The sequence below is a fragment of the Beta vulgaris genome, chromosome 4 (genome assembly GCF_026745355.1).
Source record: "Beta vulgaris subsp. vulgaris cultivar EL10 chromosome 4, EL10.2, whole genome shotgun sequence".
Taxonomy (NCBI): Eukaryota; Viridiplantae; Streptophyta; class Magnoliopsida; order Caryophyllales; family Amaranthaceae; genus Beta; species Beta vulgaris.
In genome coordinates this window covers 45,500,150-45,517,519 of record NC_079205.1, presented here as the reverse complement: position 1 = coordinate 45,517,519, position 17,370 = coordinate 45,500,150, and the positions used below count along the sequence as shown (strand labels likewise).

At 35.0% G+C, this 17,370-nt stretch overlaps 1 protein-coding gene across 1 annotated transcript; it reads left to right on the top strand.

Annotated features, from left to right (window-relative positions):
- The first annotated feature begins 2,959 nt into the window (after positions 1-2,959).
- Positions 2,960-12,839, top strand: LOC104891110 (flowering locus K homology domain). Its single transcript, XM_010676758.4, has 7 exons — positions 2,960-3,151; positions 3,567-4,167; positions 9,146-9,416; positions 9,756-9,904; positions 9,984-10,262; positions 11,651-11,845; positions 12,443-12,839. Exons 2-7 carry the CDS (start codon positions 3,577-3,579, stop codon positions 12,632-12,634), a joined length of 1,677 nt encoding a protein of 558 aa, XP_010675060.1. The 5' UTR covers positions 2,960-3,151; positions 3,567-3,576; the 3' UTR covers positions 12,635-12,839.
- The last annotated feature ends 4,531 nt before the right edge of the window (positions 12,840-17,370 follow it).

The following is a 17,370-nucleotide window of genomic DNA, read 5'->3' as shown; positions in this document are numbered from 1 at the left end:
ATAAAACAAAGAACCTTATGTGCAAATTGAACTTGTCTAAAAGTGAAATCATGGTTTTGGGTAGTGGCCAGTGGGTGGCCAAATATGGTGCAAGAAGAGAAAATAGGGGATGAACGGAAGAAGTGGGAGCATAAGCGGGTGTATGGCTAAATGTTAGCGGTGGTGCAATTGTGATTTTGTCTGAGACTCTAAGGGAAGCAGTAGACAGATTAAAGACTATTTTAATCAACTCTTATTGCAAACATGGTGGGTCACTTGATCCGCCTTACCATTAACTATATCAACCACTAAACACACTGTCAGAAGTCAGTTTTAAAATAATCTCAATACATGATTATAACATTTTAAATCACAAGTTCATATTCATCATCAGGAGAGACTTATTAAAATCTTCAATTTGTAAAACAAAAAACTCTTTGTGCAGTTCGCTAGTGATTTAAGACATGTATTGCATATCGTTCATAAAGGAACCAGATAAGTTTTTATCTTCTTAGCAATCAACAGTTCTTACTTATGGGATTTTTTTGTCGTGTGCTAAGATTAACGCGAAATATGAGTCCAAGGACAGGTTTCGGTAACTCGAATGTGGATGAAATTAGGGAATTCTCATAGTGGATTCTGAATATCGAAGGCGGCAAAGTTGGTGAACCAAATTGCGGTGAAGCCAATATAGAAATTCCTCATGAGTCATTAATATGTGGAAGAGATGACCCTATTTGTGCAATAGTCGAGACTGCATATCATGATCTAGAGAATCACATATGGAAAGCAAACAATTTTCAGGAAAGAACTAATGAAATTGCTAACATATTTAATGAACAAGTATTGTCTTGCTTGCTAGGTAGAGATTGAACATATATGAGTTCATATGCAATTTCGGACGAGGAAGAGAATTTTGTAGTTCATGTGATATACTCTACTGCACTTCTAAATACGAACAAGTGCGGCACATCGCCAAATCATAATATAAGATTGAAGGTAGGGGAACGTTTGTGCTCCTAAGAAATATCGACCAGACTTACGGGTTATGTAATGGTATCAGGTTAGTCGTCAAGCATATTCCAATTGCATTATTGAGTCTGTTGTTGTATCCCTCAGTAATGTGGGGGACAAAGTTTTCATTCCCGGGATGAAACTTAGGGCCTGTTCTCTTCGGTATAAAATAGTTGAATTGAACTGAACTGAATTGAACTGAAATGAATAGTGATATGTGCATGAGAGTCAAAGTATTGCCCAGAGCTGAATTGAATTGAACAGAACTGAACTGAATTGAACTAAACTGAACTAAACTGAACTGAATTGAAAATAAGCTGGGGAGAGCATACCCTTACACAAAAAGACGCAACAAAGTTCTGGATAAAAATTCCAGAGAAGTCAATTTTCATTGGTTGTATGCTTTCAATGGCAATAAATATAAGTGAAGGACAGTCTATAACTCAAGTAGAATTATATTTTCCTCGGCCAGTATTTAGCCATGTATAATTCTATATTGATGTATTAAGAGTTACAGGCAAAAAGGGTTTGAAGATTTTAATTTGTTATAAAGAGCGTGAGAACTCATATGTTACCACAAATGTACTGCATAAGTAATTCAAAACGTGTAATAAGTACTATCAAAACTTTGAATTTATGTGTTTGGTTTTATTTTCAATTTCTTAATATAGTCAGTCACAGTTGTTTTATCTTCTACTTTGTTGCATATCATACGAAAACTGCATTTTTTTAAAATAAGTATATGTCATTTTGTTGGTTGTATTGATGTTGCATTCATACTCTTTAAACTTTTTTTGCAAAAATGAACGCAAAACAATTAGCATCCCGTGCAGTTCTGCACAGGTGTTAAACGAGTAAGGTGCGTTCTTTTCATCTGAATAACCCTGAGCTTATCTAAACTGAACTTATTGGATCTGAACTGAACTTATTAGACTTGATTGGACCTTATTCAACTTATTGGACCTGATTGAACCTTATTGGAACTTATTGAACCTGATTGAAACTTATTGACCTGATTGGAACTTATTAGATCTTATTGGACCTGATTGAAACGTATTACACCTTATTGGACCTGATTAAAACTTATTAGACCTAATTGGAACTTATTTGACCTTATTAGACAAAAAAATTGATGAGTTATAACATAAATATTACCCTAACGTACTACCCCTCAAAATTTATTATGAAATAATAATTATTAAATTTTGCCCTTTTTAAAAATATTTACTATTAATTGTCTCTTACGATAAACAATTTAAGAAAAAAAAAAATACTATTTATATACTTGTCTATCTATAACTTTTACCACTAATATATCTAATAGTCTTGGTAATAGTAATATGAATAATAAAATAATAGACAAAAATACAAGTATAATACTGTACATTGTGTTACTTTAATTCAAAAAATTTAATAATAACAAAATCAGCTAATAGTAATATGAATAATAAAACAATAGACAATAATATAAACATTTAATAAAATAATAGACCATAATACAAGTATAATACGATATAATCATTGCGGTACTTTAATTAAAATTCTAATAATAACATAATCAACTAATAGTGATATGAATAATAAAATAATGGACAATAATACAGATGTTTATTGATCATTGACTATTTGGATTTTATTGAAACTTATTGGACCTGATTAGACCTAATTGGAACGTATTGAACCTTATTGCACCTCATTGGAACTTATTGCACCTGATTGGAACTTATTGCACTTGATTGAAACTTATTGCATATGATTAGAACTTATTATACCTGATTGAAATTTATTCGACCTTATTAAACTTAATTGGACCTAATTAAAACTTATCTGAACTTTTTTTTTTTTTTTTGAATAGTTATCTGAACTTAACTTGTTGGACATAAAACTTAATTGGTTAAGGGGAGGAGAACGCAACTACGTGTATATAAAAAATAATCCCCCGGAAAAAAGAATTACAAGAAAAAGGGAACGCCGTCTCAGACCCTGAGCAATATAAACCTAGAAACGGGTAGCAAAATAGTACAACACCAGCTTCATAACTTCGCTTATCTTCTTCTTTCACACCGTTTCTTTCTCTGCGGAACTTCCTCTCCTCAAATTTCTGCTACTTTTACTTCTCTTGAGCTGCTACTTTTGTTCGCTATAATCATTACAATATGTAAGTCCTTTTCTCTCTTTATCTTTCTATTTCTATTTCTATTTTTGTCATGTTCAATGGAATTTTCTAGGGTTCTGTATCTTAGGGTTTATTTTTGTTGCAGTTTGATTTACTTGTTCTCGCTTTGTTTTGCGATTTTAGTTTATGTATGATTTAGTTTGAGATTGTAGTTTCAATTTGACGGTTTTTGAGGTAAATCTCTATCTAGGGTTTCCATAATTAGGGTTTTTCGGATTTCCCCCCTTTTCTTAGGTTAGAATATAGAAAGTGGACTTTGGAAGATAGTGAAGTGGTTGCTGCTGAATTGATATCTTTTTGATGTTGCGTTCGTTGGTCAATTATTTTTCTTCATTATCTTTTTATATCGATTTCTTTTGATTGTCATTTTGGTTGAATATTTTATAACGGTCTGCAGAGTGGTCAGAATGGCAGAGGCAGAGCAAGGTTTTGTTGAGAACAATGAGGAACAGAATTTTTCTATTCAGGATATTGAACAGCACCATGTTGCTGGTGATGAGTTTGACCAGCAAAATCTTGTTGGGAATGTGCCGGAAGAGTACCATTTTGTTGGGGATGAGTCCGAGAACCAAGGGTTGGCTGTAAACGACCAAGATTTTGCTGTGAATGAACCTGAAAATAACTTTGGAGATATTTCTGAGCCAAATTATACTGAAAATGAGGATGAGCATACATTGGATGGCGAACAGGCTATTCATGAGTTGGACGAGGACCAGCTGAAACAAGAATTTGCTGATAATGGAACTAATGGATTGGATAATGCTCCAGTTAACTCGCATTTAGACAAAAAGGATGAACAGGGAAATAATTTGGCAGGTGGTGGCGTTGAAAAGAAATGGCCTGGGTGGCCAGGAGAGAGTGTCTTTAGAATGTTGGTACCTGCCCAAAAGGTTGGGAACATCATTGGTCGCAAAGGTGAGTATATTAAGAAAATTGTTGAGGAGACCAGGGCCCGCATCAAGATTTTGGATGGCCCTCCAGGATCACAAGAGAGAGCTGTAAGTTTTTTAGTTATAAATGAATGAAGTACTTGCTCGTTAGTCTCCGGTCAATCATATGCATAACTGGTTGTTGCTTATCAGTAGAAAGGTTATCTGATTTATATGCTTTAGGGTCTAACACTTTTAATTTATGCTATTTGCTGTGAAGGACCTTTTAAGTTGATCTAAGATGCAACGCGGCATTATCATTGTTGAAGAAGCATTTTGAGTCATTGATTGTTATAAATCCCATTGGCTATAGTATTTAAATGATTGTAGTAAGCGCTAAAAGTTCTTAAAACTATGTGATAACATATAGTCTTATCTATGAAGTAGACAATTGTTATTAACGTCTGCGAGGCGGCTGCTTTAAGAAATGGTTAATAACCGTGGCTAATTGATTTAAAATTATTGCAAATCAATCGACTATCTAAAACGTTCAGTAATCCAACCTCTACCTAAATTCATACCTTAAAAATATTTCATAACTATACCTAAAGTAAGCCACTAAAGATTCTGAAGCTAATTATTGAAGCAAAGGGTGAATTAGAAATTCGTTGGATTCAAATTCTCGAAGCTTCTCTCAGACATCAAAATTTAATTGCCCATGACAATATTTATGACGCTGGAATTTCAGGTCATGTTAAGAAGGCTACAAAAATTTGAAGACAGAATAAGGAAGCCAATTGTCACTGAAACATAAGCAATCTAATGCAAATATGTGAGAGTAGAGTGGTATCACAATAATCAACACAAAATGTGGAAAAAGTTGATATTCTGCAATAACAAAAATGAGTGTGTGCAGGTTCTGTTGGCAATTTTTAAGGCTACAAATCAATCACCAATGCCATCCCAAACATGAAGCATCAAAGATCCAGATTGCAGAGATCAGCTTGAGATACAAGTGCTGAAAAAGTTTTTATTTGGTTAAAAAGAGTTGTACTTTGTACGTATACCCATTCCAAGAAGCTCTGCACTGTTTTCTGGAAATCCGTGCCCCGGTGGCTGATATCTGTTTCAAGCATTATTCATCTCTGTCGAAGAATTTCCTTGATCATTGGCCAGGCCAGAGGTGCTTTTTGAGCTTCTTTCACCCATTGTTGGACCAATTTAAACGAAACTAAAAGAAGTAATATCTAAAATAAAACAATAATTATACAACAAATCAAGTTAAGTGGACTTGTAATTACACATGCCTTAATATTACTAATATTAATCACCAATGGAAGGGTTTGCCAGGATGATTGGTGCTTAAAACATTTAAGGAATAAATAATAGGGAAAACCTAAATTTAGACTAGTATGTAGTTGGTTGATCATTATCAAGCAAACAAAGAAACAAACAAGTGCTCCCTTTATTTACTATAGTAAGGCATGCATAGTTTTCATAATTTTACTTTGACCAATATTATCTCCAAGTATGTTGATAAAAGGTATTAAAATTGTACCATTAGATTCATCTTAAAACATACGCTAGTAATTGTTTCCCTTAAAGAAATGGAAAGAGTATGAAACACTCCAAAGATATAATAATATTAAGGAAAGCACATTGCTCATCTTTGTGTTTTATAGAAATAGATGTGCCGTCACATGAGGATATTTATCTTCCATCATAAATTTGTGATTGTGTATGCCTCACAGCTTGTATAAAGGAAACTTAATGATCAAATACTATAGACTTGTGTACTTAGATTAACTATTTATTTAAGTCTTCCTATCTTTACAAGTTTATGAGTATTATAAGACTTGTTTGTGGTAATTTTCTTGTGTTTTTTAAAGGAAGGTGGGTGGGTGAAGAAAAGTGAAAGAGGTTATGCATGGATAAGTGTAAGAGTTGCATTCAGGTAGGGAAGGGGGGGGGGGGGAATTGGTCCTTTATGTGATCCTTATATATTTTCCACAAAAATTGGTGGAATAAGGGCTAAATGAATTCTTTCTTGTAAGTTTACAATGTTAGATTTTTATTATTTCAATCCTTGAAAATCTATGATGAACACAATGATTCTTTCTCTTTGTAGTATGAAGCAGTGTCACAGTTGGCTTTTTGGGTTTTGAAGAGGAGATCTATTTCTAGATTTAGCAATGTGATTAATTGAAGGCCTGGTATAAGAAGGGGAGATAGAATCCTGTTCATCTCCGACCTTAAAATAAAGGAGGATAAGGATTTTGTTCACACATTTTTTTTTGTAATAGATAATTTTGTGAAATGAATGCCAAGGCTTGTAAAATAAATATTCAATAACAATGACAACAAATCTAAGAAAACCAAAGAATTTTTTTCGTGTGGAAGATCTATGAATCCAAAAACAACCTTATGATATTTTGGTGAATTCTCAAATCATTCTCCTACTGCAACTTACCAATAGTGGCTTTATAGCGCCATCATAAATTTGAATAAATTTGAGAAAGTCTTTATATCGACTCTGTACATCACAAAGAATTCATTATTTTTGTAAAAGTGGATTTTACAAATCGTAATAAATCTCTTATACAAAAACCCTTAGGAACATCATCATACAAATCTTGAGCATGGTAAGAGATCTTAAAACTCCTAATAGAGAACAGAAAGCCTCCCTAGATAGGACAAAAAACTTACAAAGAAAGAAAACGTAAATTGCTAAATAATAAAAATTATTAAGAAATTAGGGCTTACCAACAACAGAATGGTGGATGTTTTGACATGGGTTCTAAATTTGCGGGATTATAACTTATTTAACATGGCTTCTAGATTAATGTCAAATTTGGAGTATATTATGGGAGTAAATATTGGCTATAGTGAAAGGGCTGATGTTGATTGGAGTTGGGTGTATGAGACAGGGAACAAAAACTCGGCCGTTCCGTTCTGGAACAGCCGCTTTGTAACGGATTTCAGAGAGGCCGTTCCGTTAAATACCGTTCTAGAACGGTGATTTGGAATTCACACCAAACTCGGCGCGATAGCGTTACGTAACGGTGTAACGGCGTTCCAGAACCGTTACAATCACGTAACGTCCGTTATTTGAAGAAGACCAGTTTTAGTGGAGGAAGAAGAAGAGCCAACGCAAGATCTATAGATCTGAGTTAAAATTTGAAAACAAAACATGTTTTTTTATTTAAATTAAAGCTTACCGAGCATGTAGAACTCAAATTCGAGTAAAACCCCTCCGTTAATTTCATTAGGTTACTGCGAATCGAACCCTAAATTGCAAACCCTAATTTCGAAAAAACCCTAATATGCATTGGGATGCAACGCTGCTTCTCCAATCATGGCAGAGAAGGTCGACGAGTCATCTTCGGCTGCTTCGAGCACTGTAGCTGCCGGTGGTTGGCTTGTTTGCAGGTTAGTGCTTGCTGGTTTTCTTTCTCTCATACCGATCATCTTCTTCTTTTCTCTCTTCTCTTTTTCTTTATTTTGTGACTGTCAGTCACGTGATAATTGCAACTCATAAAGTATCTCTTTCTCTCTCTTCTTTTCATCCCTTTTTATTTTTTCTTTCCCTTTTTAGTTTTTTTCCTTCACGTGGAATCACCTAATTTTCATCTTTTTTTATTTTTTAATTACACTCTTACACAGAAGTATGTTCAAATATCATCATAGTACCTCAAATATTGTATTTATAAGAGTTCTGGACATAATATGATATAGAAAGTAAAATAGAAGAAAAACAAAGTTTAAATCACGTGTGTGATTTTTTTTAAAAAAATTCACGCCGCGACGGCCGCGAAACGTTCTATTTCCCCGTTACAAGCCGTTCCCGCGATAACGCGACCGTTCCCGCGAACGCGACCGCGCCCGCGTTTTTTTTCCTTGGTATGAGATCATGTGCTCGTTCCACATTTCGCTGAAGGGTTGTTACTTGTTAGTTGAGGTTACAAGGGCTTAAAATTCAGATTTCGAGTTTGGATTGCATGAATCATTATTGGTTATTGAATCTTGGGAAAGAGAAAAATTTGCGACTATAAGCCATTCAAGATGCTGTGTGGTATAACCTTGTTTGAGACTTACTTGGGTGCTTATAGGTTGCTGTAAGGCTTCGAGGGTAACTGGTTGGTTGGAGATTGCTGTTCAGGAATGTTATGGCACTAGCTTTGCTAAGGAATTCCTCATGTGAACTAAACTTGTTAAATGGATTATGAACTTGAGGAAGCCTTTTATGGTTACTGGGTGGAATCTGGAACATATTTTATGGGTTTACATAGCTGCTACTCATTTTTAAGATAGAAAGTTTGAAGTTCGAAAGAAGTGTATCAAAATCAGTTTCCCTGTGGCTATGAGGGGGGCATGCAGTCCTTTATGAGGCTGACATTTGCTGGATGATTCAAGTGCTTGACTGCTTGCTTATATTCGTATTGATTTTGCGTTCACTAGACCTGTGTTTTGGTGGCGTGTTTGTGTCCATGTTCACTTTAGTTTGCGGTATTAGTTAGTACTTTTATCCTTTCTCTATGGCTGTTGTTAAACTGGATTGGTTCTTTTTTTGAAATTATGCTCGACAGATACGTCAGAAAGTTGCTGCATAATTACTTGCCTGGCTGATAATGAAAGATGCTGTGAATTAGTGTGCCAATAGTACTGAAATGTCACATACAATTCTGATGTCACAATTGGAAATTGCTATGTATGCCACGACAACCACATTAGAATCTTAATCTCATAGTAACGGGTTTGGCTGCATGAGTCGATTGTATCTGTGGTGGTCATTTACATGGTCTCCTGCCTCCATCTTTTTTTTCTATCAAGTGAACATGTGCTACATGCTCTTGCAAACCTTATATCTTTAAAATTGATGATGTGAAATTTCAGATATTGAAGACTAGACAAATAGTTGTTGAGCTAGCTGCAATATATGATGTAAAAGGATGTTCATAACTTGATACTGATATGTTTGTTGACCCCTTCCATTTGTCTTAAGAAATAATCACTGATGAAATAAATTGATTTAGAATTTGAATTATTTGATTACTGGTGAGTGCTTTATATATGAATTCTCTTAGTGTTTGCTCTATACTGCTTATAGGTAATGGTCTCAGCTAAGGAGGATCCAGATGCTTCTCTTCCACCAGCAATGGATGGACTTTTGAGGGTTCACAGACGTATTGTTGATGGACTGGATGTTGAATCTCAGGCTCCAGCTCAGGCTCCAGCTCAGGCTCCACCTGCAGGTGGCAAGGTTTCGACAAGGTTGCTTGTGCCTGCCACCCAGGCTGGAAGTTTGATTGGAAAGCAGGGGGCCACCGTTAAATCGATCCAAGAAAGTGCAAGCTGTATTGTTAGGGTTCTTGGGCAAGGTAGTATTTTTATATATGATCTGTTTCAGCTGCCAAAGTCAGTTCTTTTAAGTAAACTGTGGTCAATTTTTTTTAATCTGATCTTCTGTAATGCTTAACCTAGTAGCACAGTTGGGTTATCTTACTTATCTAACTTGGTTTTATGAAATTACAAGTTGTTAAAATGTCCTTTGTGCTTTTTGTTCCCTTTTTTTGTTTCTATTTCTTCTCTTTTTCTTTCCCCGCAGCAACGTAGATTCTTTTCTTTTTCATTCTTTATGCATCTGTTTTGTTCATGCAAAAAATGTGACGGTAATGTTTTGGTAAAGCTAAGCTAAATCTCAATGAATATTGCTGCAGAGGACCTTCCAATTTTCGCTCTTCAAGATGATCGAGTGGTTGAAGTAGTTGGAGAAGCTGTTGATGTTCACAAAGCCATTGAGCTAATTGGAACGCATTTGAGGAAGTTTTTGGTAGATCGTAGTATAATACCTCTCTTTGAAAAGCAGGTAACTATCCAGAATTTGTGATTAGAATTTGTGTTCTGTAATGTATTAACTTACCAGGAATGGGCCAATCTTTGTTCAGATGCAAGCCCCAAGTAACCCCATGGAGCATATGCCACCTCAGCCTTGGGGTCCTCCTCATGGTCTTCCACCAAGTGGGGGAGGTGGACATGGGGGTTATGGATCTGGTATGCAATACATGCCACCACCACGTCAACATGACAATTATTATCCACCAGCAGAAATGGCACCACCACCTGATAGGCAGCCTCACCAAGGCATATCAGCTTATGGAAGAGAACCTCCAATGGGTGGCCATGCTTCATCTAATGCTCAGCCAACACCATCTATGATCACACAGGTCTGTTGCCTTGTCCTGATGTCTTGCTTTATTGATTACAGAAGCAGTTGTACACTTGTACTGCCTTTTTATGTCTAGGTTAAATATAGATTGATGATGTTGGAACCACCTCTGCATAATTTACCAAATATGCTTAATGGCGTGCTTGCTGAAGATATGCATCCAGATCATCGATTAAATAGCTAATGGAGATGAGTGGTCATTGTTTTCCTGAAGCTGTCACCCGTTCTCTCCATGTCGTTTTGTTTCTCATTCATCTTTTTCTAATGCAATGTTCTTGGAATGTCTCATAATCAAATTCCATTAACTTTAGTTGTAGGCTATGGTTTAGTTCTACACTCACATTTTAAGGCTTCTAATAGTTCTTCCCTCTGGAAATTATATTGCGTAGCATTTGGGAATGCTGACAGTCTCTCCTGTTGTATGTGAAGGACAGTGGAATTCAATTAAGTACAGTGATTGTAGATTGTACTTATATGTTTTTACACCAAGGGATGACACATATATACCAAAACAGGGTGGAGGGCAAAAATATTATTCCCTTAAGCTGTCATGTAATACTTTATCTACAAATTAAAAAATGTCTAGTGTAACTCACAACCTAATGCTCAACTTCAGCTATACATCATGCTCAAGAAAGGAAACTCGAAACCTTGACCTGTAACAAGCTCCATCTGCAAAATTTAGAAGGTTGCTTGAAAGCGTTGCCAGATCAAGTCAATGTTACATAAGTTTATGTACAGTACACACAAATTCAGTACGATATGTGATACATTTAACATGTAGAAATTGGTTCTTCCGCGTGTGTCATAGACTTTGTCACGTTGTCATGAACATTGTATTTCATTATATCAATTAGTGAACTTATAGATGATGGCTGACAATTTGAGGAGAGATCGTGTACAGACTGCAGCTTAAGATTATGGCATTCCTCTTTCATTTGATGCTCCAAATGCTAAATCTAGGAGTTTTGTTCCACATCTAACTTGTGAGCTGTAAATTTTCAAGTTGAATTTTCCTGTTCTCAATCTGTCATATCTAGGCTATGTGGAATGGGGAAGGGCGGAAGGCACTTGCTACTTTGAGAGTGCTGTGTCGATTCCCTGAAATTTTTCGGGACTCTTGGATCCTAATATGTAGTTAGCTGGTGTATGGGGAGGGTTAGGATAGCCATGGATAGAACTCCTGCCAAATTAGATAACTCTGTTTATGTTCACATTGATTAGACAGCTCTCCCGTTGAACTTGATTGCATATTTTCGATCTGAAAATGGCTCAAGACGTGGTGTGTGCTAATGTTGTCAAAATTTAGCTTAGGTTGAAGGTATGTGACTCATTAGCCATTATCAACATTACTTTCCACAACTCATCACTGTCTTTGTTCTGCAGATCACGCAGCACATGCAGGTCCCATTGTTATACGCAGATGCTGTGATCGGTACCAACGGTGCTACTATAAGCTACATTCGGCGTGCCAGTGGGGCTACTGTTACTATACAGGAGACCAGAGGAGTTCCCGGAGAAATGACTGTTGAGATAAATGGAACTGCATCACAAGTTCAAGCAGCTCAACAGCTCATACAGGTAATGTTTATTGTAATGACTGAAGGAATATGCATTCTTTCTCGCTTCACTGCTTATGTCAGTACACCCTACTCTGTTCTGTTCCATTGCTAGTAGTACAATCTTTTTCCAATTGTCTTTGATCTTGTGATCTCTTTGTTTTATATTTCGCACTACAAAAAAACATTCTTATCCTTTTAAAGAACTTGTAAAGTGCTCTTATGCTCGTAAAGTGTCATGGTAGCTTCCTATGTGCTCTGTTATATCCGTGCAAATGCTATTCTCATTGTTCATCTTAAATCAGTGCTTGTGTTTTGAGCGAAATTATTGTGTCCGTTGATTTGCTCTTATAGTTTAAATGTTCTGCATGAATGTGGCATGATGTCAATTTACAAAAAAATATTCTTATCCTTTTAAAGAACTTGTAAAGTGCTGTTATGTTCGTAAAGTGTCATGGTAGCTGCCTTTGTGCTCTGTTATATCCGTGCAAATGCTTTTCTCATTGTTCATCTTATATTAGTGCTTGTGTTTGGAGCGAAATTGTTGTGTCCTTTGATTTGCTCTTATAGTTTAAATGTTCTGTATGAATGTGGCATGATGTCAATTTGTGGCTTGCAGAATTTCATGGCAGAGGCAGCGGCAGCCACAGCACCAACCCAAACAAGTGCTGCAACTGACCAAGGTTATAGCCAAGGTTATAATTCATATGCTGCTCCTGCATCAGTGTATGGATCTGCACCGTCTAGTGGTGGACACGCAAGCCAGCCTGGAGCTTATGGATCAGTTTACGGTGGAAATTATGGATATTAAGTTTCCTGTGCACTTTGTTCCTTTAGATTTAGCGTGTCACTGAATAATCAAAGTTAGGAAAGGCTGTATTACTAAGGTAGTTTCCAATTATATCTACAAAATGTTTTTGACTTCTTAAACGTGCTTGAATTGCTTCTCGGAACATGAGCTGTACCGACTTCATTCAGTTTTTTTTGTGTGAAATATATGGACTCCAGTCGTATCAGCCATTCTGTTACAGAGCAAGTTGTTGAGGGTATCCTCTATGAATTGCTAGCTTGATTCCTGAGTTACATCTCAGTTGCTCACTAGTCTTTTAATACATAATACTGACTTTCTGGGCTGCTAAATAACGTTCTAGAATTTTCTAGTTACGTTCTAGGTACGTGTATAATACTACATTGGTATACTTTTCATCTCTTTCTCATTTCTCTCCTCCCTCACTTCCTCTCCCCATCTTATTACACATCACTAGTGGCCGGTCACCACCATCGCACAACCACCACTGCAATGCCACTATCGCTATTGGCTTTACCAACCCTAATACTTCTGTTTTTGAATACTTCCTCCGTTTTCGAGTAGTAGCAACAAAGAGACATTTTTATGTCTTACAAATAGTACTTCTAATGAAAATTATATGATGGATGGAGTATGAGTGGCTTTTGTATTAGGATTGAAATTATCATAGATTTTCTTTTTGTTCATATTGAAGTCTAATGGACATTAGGCTAATATTCAAATAGGTAGAAAGAAAATATAAGATTAAGTTGGTAAATTAGAGCTATTTCTTCCATAGTGTCTTTTTGACTTTTACATTTTTGAGGACCGATCTTTACCTCTTGTACTCCATGAAAGAGCTAAGCCTTCATGATAAATCATTGAAATAATTTTGTACGTTATTTGTAAATTTTACATTTTGTTCACTTGAGCAAATATATGACGAATGTGAAAAAAATATGCAAAAAAAGTACGCTTTAGAATACATAATTTTAAATGCTCTCAGTACCACCTAGTTCAAGGTTTTATTAGAATAGATATCTTTAATGTGAAGTACATTTCACTGAGAAATAGCCGTGAAATGATATATTAGGGGCTTGTTAGAATAGTTATCCTAAAATGTGAAGTCTACTTCATAAAATATTATCTAATTATATAAATAAAACTGAAAAAATTTATCTAGGTACTTATTCAAATGTCAAGTGTCTACTTTTCAAGGAAAATGAATATAATATACTTGTTTGCATTTTATAATATTGATTATATGCATCCACCATCTCAAAGAACAAGTGTTTGATGGCTTGAGTTCACAATAATCTATGTAAACCTAAATTAACTATTACTCAAAAAACTAACTATAATAGAGAAAACTAATTATATTATAAAAGATTACCTGTATCATACAAAAATTGACTGTATTAAAGGCAATTATCATATGGGTTTCTTGAAAAATGTGCCAATGAATACATCTATACAAATAAATTGAAAGGCATGCATGACAATGTGTACATAAGTTGTGTCAATTAACAAAAGTAAAATTAGCTTGCAATAAGATTTGAACCCGTGACCTCTTACTATTATACATGACACAATTACCATCTCAATCAAATTTTAATCATGCTTTAAGTGTTCACATTATTATATTTGTACCTTTTAAATGTTGAGTTTTTCTTAATATATTCGGAATGGAAAAAAATGCATATTAAGTTACTAAACAAGGAACTACGCCATATGACGATATCCCTTAGAGTATTTATTTATGAAAACACACATACAATTAAAGAAGAAATAGACAATGAATCTTATAAGATTTTATCCAATGACCTCAAGCTTATACACTAAAGCCTTAACCAACAAACCAAGTAATGTCTGGTGCTATATTTATAAAGTAAAATATTATCAAATGAATATTATAGTTAACCGGGGCATAGTTCGAAACTAAAAACTAGTTAAAATTATTATAAAACGGAGGAAATAATCTTTTTACCTCTAAACTTTCTAAATTACCCTTAAAAAGTTGGTGATCTCCACTTTAACCTTTACAGCTCGTCTTGCGTGTGGCTGGCCACACCTATAAATAAAAGTTTGGCGGCGCGCGCGCGTCTGACAGCTAGTCATCTCATTTTAACAGGTCATATATGACTCGTTGCTCATCGAAATTGAGCGTTTGACTGGGCGTTGAAAAGATATTGAACCAAATTCTCATATCCAACTTGAATTTTCCAAATATATTAAGTGTATCGTGAGATATAGCCTTTTGAAGTTGACCTTTGTGCACAAACGTTTATGAGCAAATGGAGTTACTCTTATGAGCAAATGAAGTTACTTGTATGAGTATATGGTTACTCTTAGCAATAAAAGGGTGTTACTCTTATACAAAAATATGGTTGCTAGTATTACAAAAGGGAATACTAATCAGTTTACTTTTATGAATGAATAAGGTTACTCGTATGAAGAAAATGGATTACTTTTGTGAACAATTGGAGCCGCTTGATCAAATAGGGTCATCGTATGATTAAATAAGGTTAATATTGTGGACAATTGAGGTTACTATAGTATATTAAATAGGGTCGTCTTATTATTTAGTGAGGTTACTTATATGAAAAAATGGGGTTTGTTCAATGAACAATTAGGTTTACTTGTATGATTAAATAGTTAAGTGAGGTTGTTTTTATGAACAAATGAGGTTACTCGTATGAAATAATGGGATTACTTGTATGAATAAATGGAGGTTACTCGTGCAATTTAATAGCATCATCGCATGATTAAATAAGGTTACTCTTATGAACGAATTAGGTTATTCGTATCAATAAACGGGGTTACTCTTATGCATGAATGGGGTTACTCATTTGGATAAATGAGGTTACTTATCAGTTTACTCTTATGAATGAATGAGGTTACTCATTTGAATAAATGTGATTACTTTTATGAACCTTTGATGTTACTCGTATGATTAAATGAGGTTACTCGTATGATTTATTGAAGTTACTTGTATAAATAAATGAGGTTACTAATATGAATAAATGAGGTTACTCAAATGATTAAATCAGGTTACTCCAAAAAACTAAACGAGGTTGTTGTAAAAAAAAAAAAGCGTTACTCATATAATATTTTAGGGTTATGCATAACAATAGAAGTGGTATTCTTATAAACAAAATGTGGTTACTTATGCAAACAAAATGAGGTTACTCATATAATCAAGTGGAGTTACTGGTATGAATAAATGAGGCTATTTATAAGGTTAAGCTAGGTTACTCATATGATTAAAATAGGTTACTCATTATTAAATTAGGTTACTCATATGATTAAAATAAGTTACTCATAAATTAAACAAAATTACTTCAAAAACTTAACTAGGCAACTGCAAAAAATAAATGGGATTACTCATATAATATTTTAAGGTGAGTTAGTCTTATCAACAAAATCGGGTTACTTATATAAACAAAATGGGTTACACATATAAATACATGGGGTTAATCATTGTAGTATTAACTCTTCTCCATTGATAATTAATCAGCATTCAACAACATTCGAATTTCAAGGCTTAACATACTCCACACCACCCCTTAACCAACACTTCTCTTTTACACCAAGCTACGCTTTCTCAAGACTTGTTAAACTCTTGCTTAGAGATAGTTGTTGCAACTGTTTTACCACTCTCATTAATTTCAAGTATTTCAATATCACCACCACCACCACCATGTTTACCATCATCACCATCACCTTGGATTACAGAACAATAAATTGTCCAACATTTCACACTTTAAACCTCAAATATTCTCAAATATCTTGCAACTTTTCACACTTCATGTACGCGGTACACCTCAAATTCCGCGATTGATTTTTTATCGTTGTCTTCAACCCGAACTGGCGAAATCGTATGGTTGGGCTTAACGAAATTCCACCATCAAACATAATAATTTTCGTTCAGTTTCAGGCTCTCCACTCCATCAATCACCGAAAATTTTCTCTTCGGCCACCGAAACCGTATTTTCCGATCCTTAACAGCTTAAATTTTCAAAAATTGCGAGGATTTAATGTTTTGCGAAGTGCTAATAGGTGAAAATCAAAGTCTTTTAACTTTATGCTGGTTAAGAGAAGTAAGCTTGTGAAAAGAATGAGAGGTAAAAGAGAAAGAGACAACGACGCCATTGATTATATAGAGGAGAGAAAGAAGTTAGGGTTTTGTGCTTTGAATTTTCATGGAGTTTGATTCCATTTACGAAATTACTCCAGTTTTTTAGCATGATGATTTGGTGAGGTTGGAACAAATGAAGTAGAGGAGAGAGAGGGGAAAGGATGAGATTGGAGAAGAGAGGAACGCATAATAGTGAAAGGCACGTGCAAGGGTTATGTTTATGTGTTTGGACTTATATATGGACCGGCCACACGGGAAGCTATTGATGTGGCTGGCCACATATAAGAATTTTTCTAACCTTTAATATACCCATACTTTTTGCTTTAACAAATATTTTTCTCTTCAAAGAGTGGTGGTCTCTTATATTCTTTATCTAAATTTTTTAAGAAGGAAAATTTGCCAAAAACAACCTTTTTATAAGCCACTTTTTGTCAAAAACAACCTTTTAAATAAATAATAGGGTTAATTGGCTAGAACAACACAATCTTTAGCTATAGTGTAAGGAACAACACAACCTTAAACGGGTGCAAAGCGTAGCACCAACTTAGATGCATGGTGAAGAAAATAGCATAAATAACGCCGGAGAACGGGGATTCCACCGGAGCTAGGGAATCTCTATTAT

Excerpts from the sequence above, each read along its gene's own strand:
- LOC104891110 (XM_010676758.4), top strand. The coding sequence starts at position 3,577 with ATGGCAGAGGCAGAGCAAGGTTTTGTTGAGAACAATGAGGAACAGAAT. Across the intron at positions 9,417-9,755 it reads TGTTAGGGTTCTTGGGCAAG|AGGACCTTCCAATTTTCGCT; the intron begins GTAGTATTTTTA and ends ATATTGCTGCAG. Across the intron at positions 10,263-11,650 it reads CACCATCTATGATCACACAG|ATCACGCAGCACATGCAGGT; the intron begins GTCTGTTGCCTT and ends TTTGTTCTGCAG.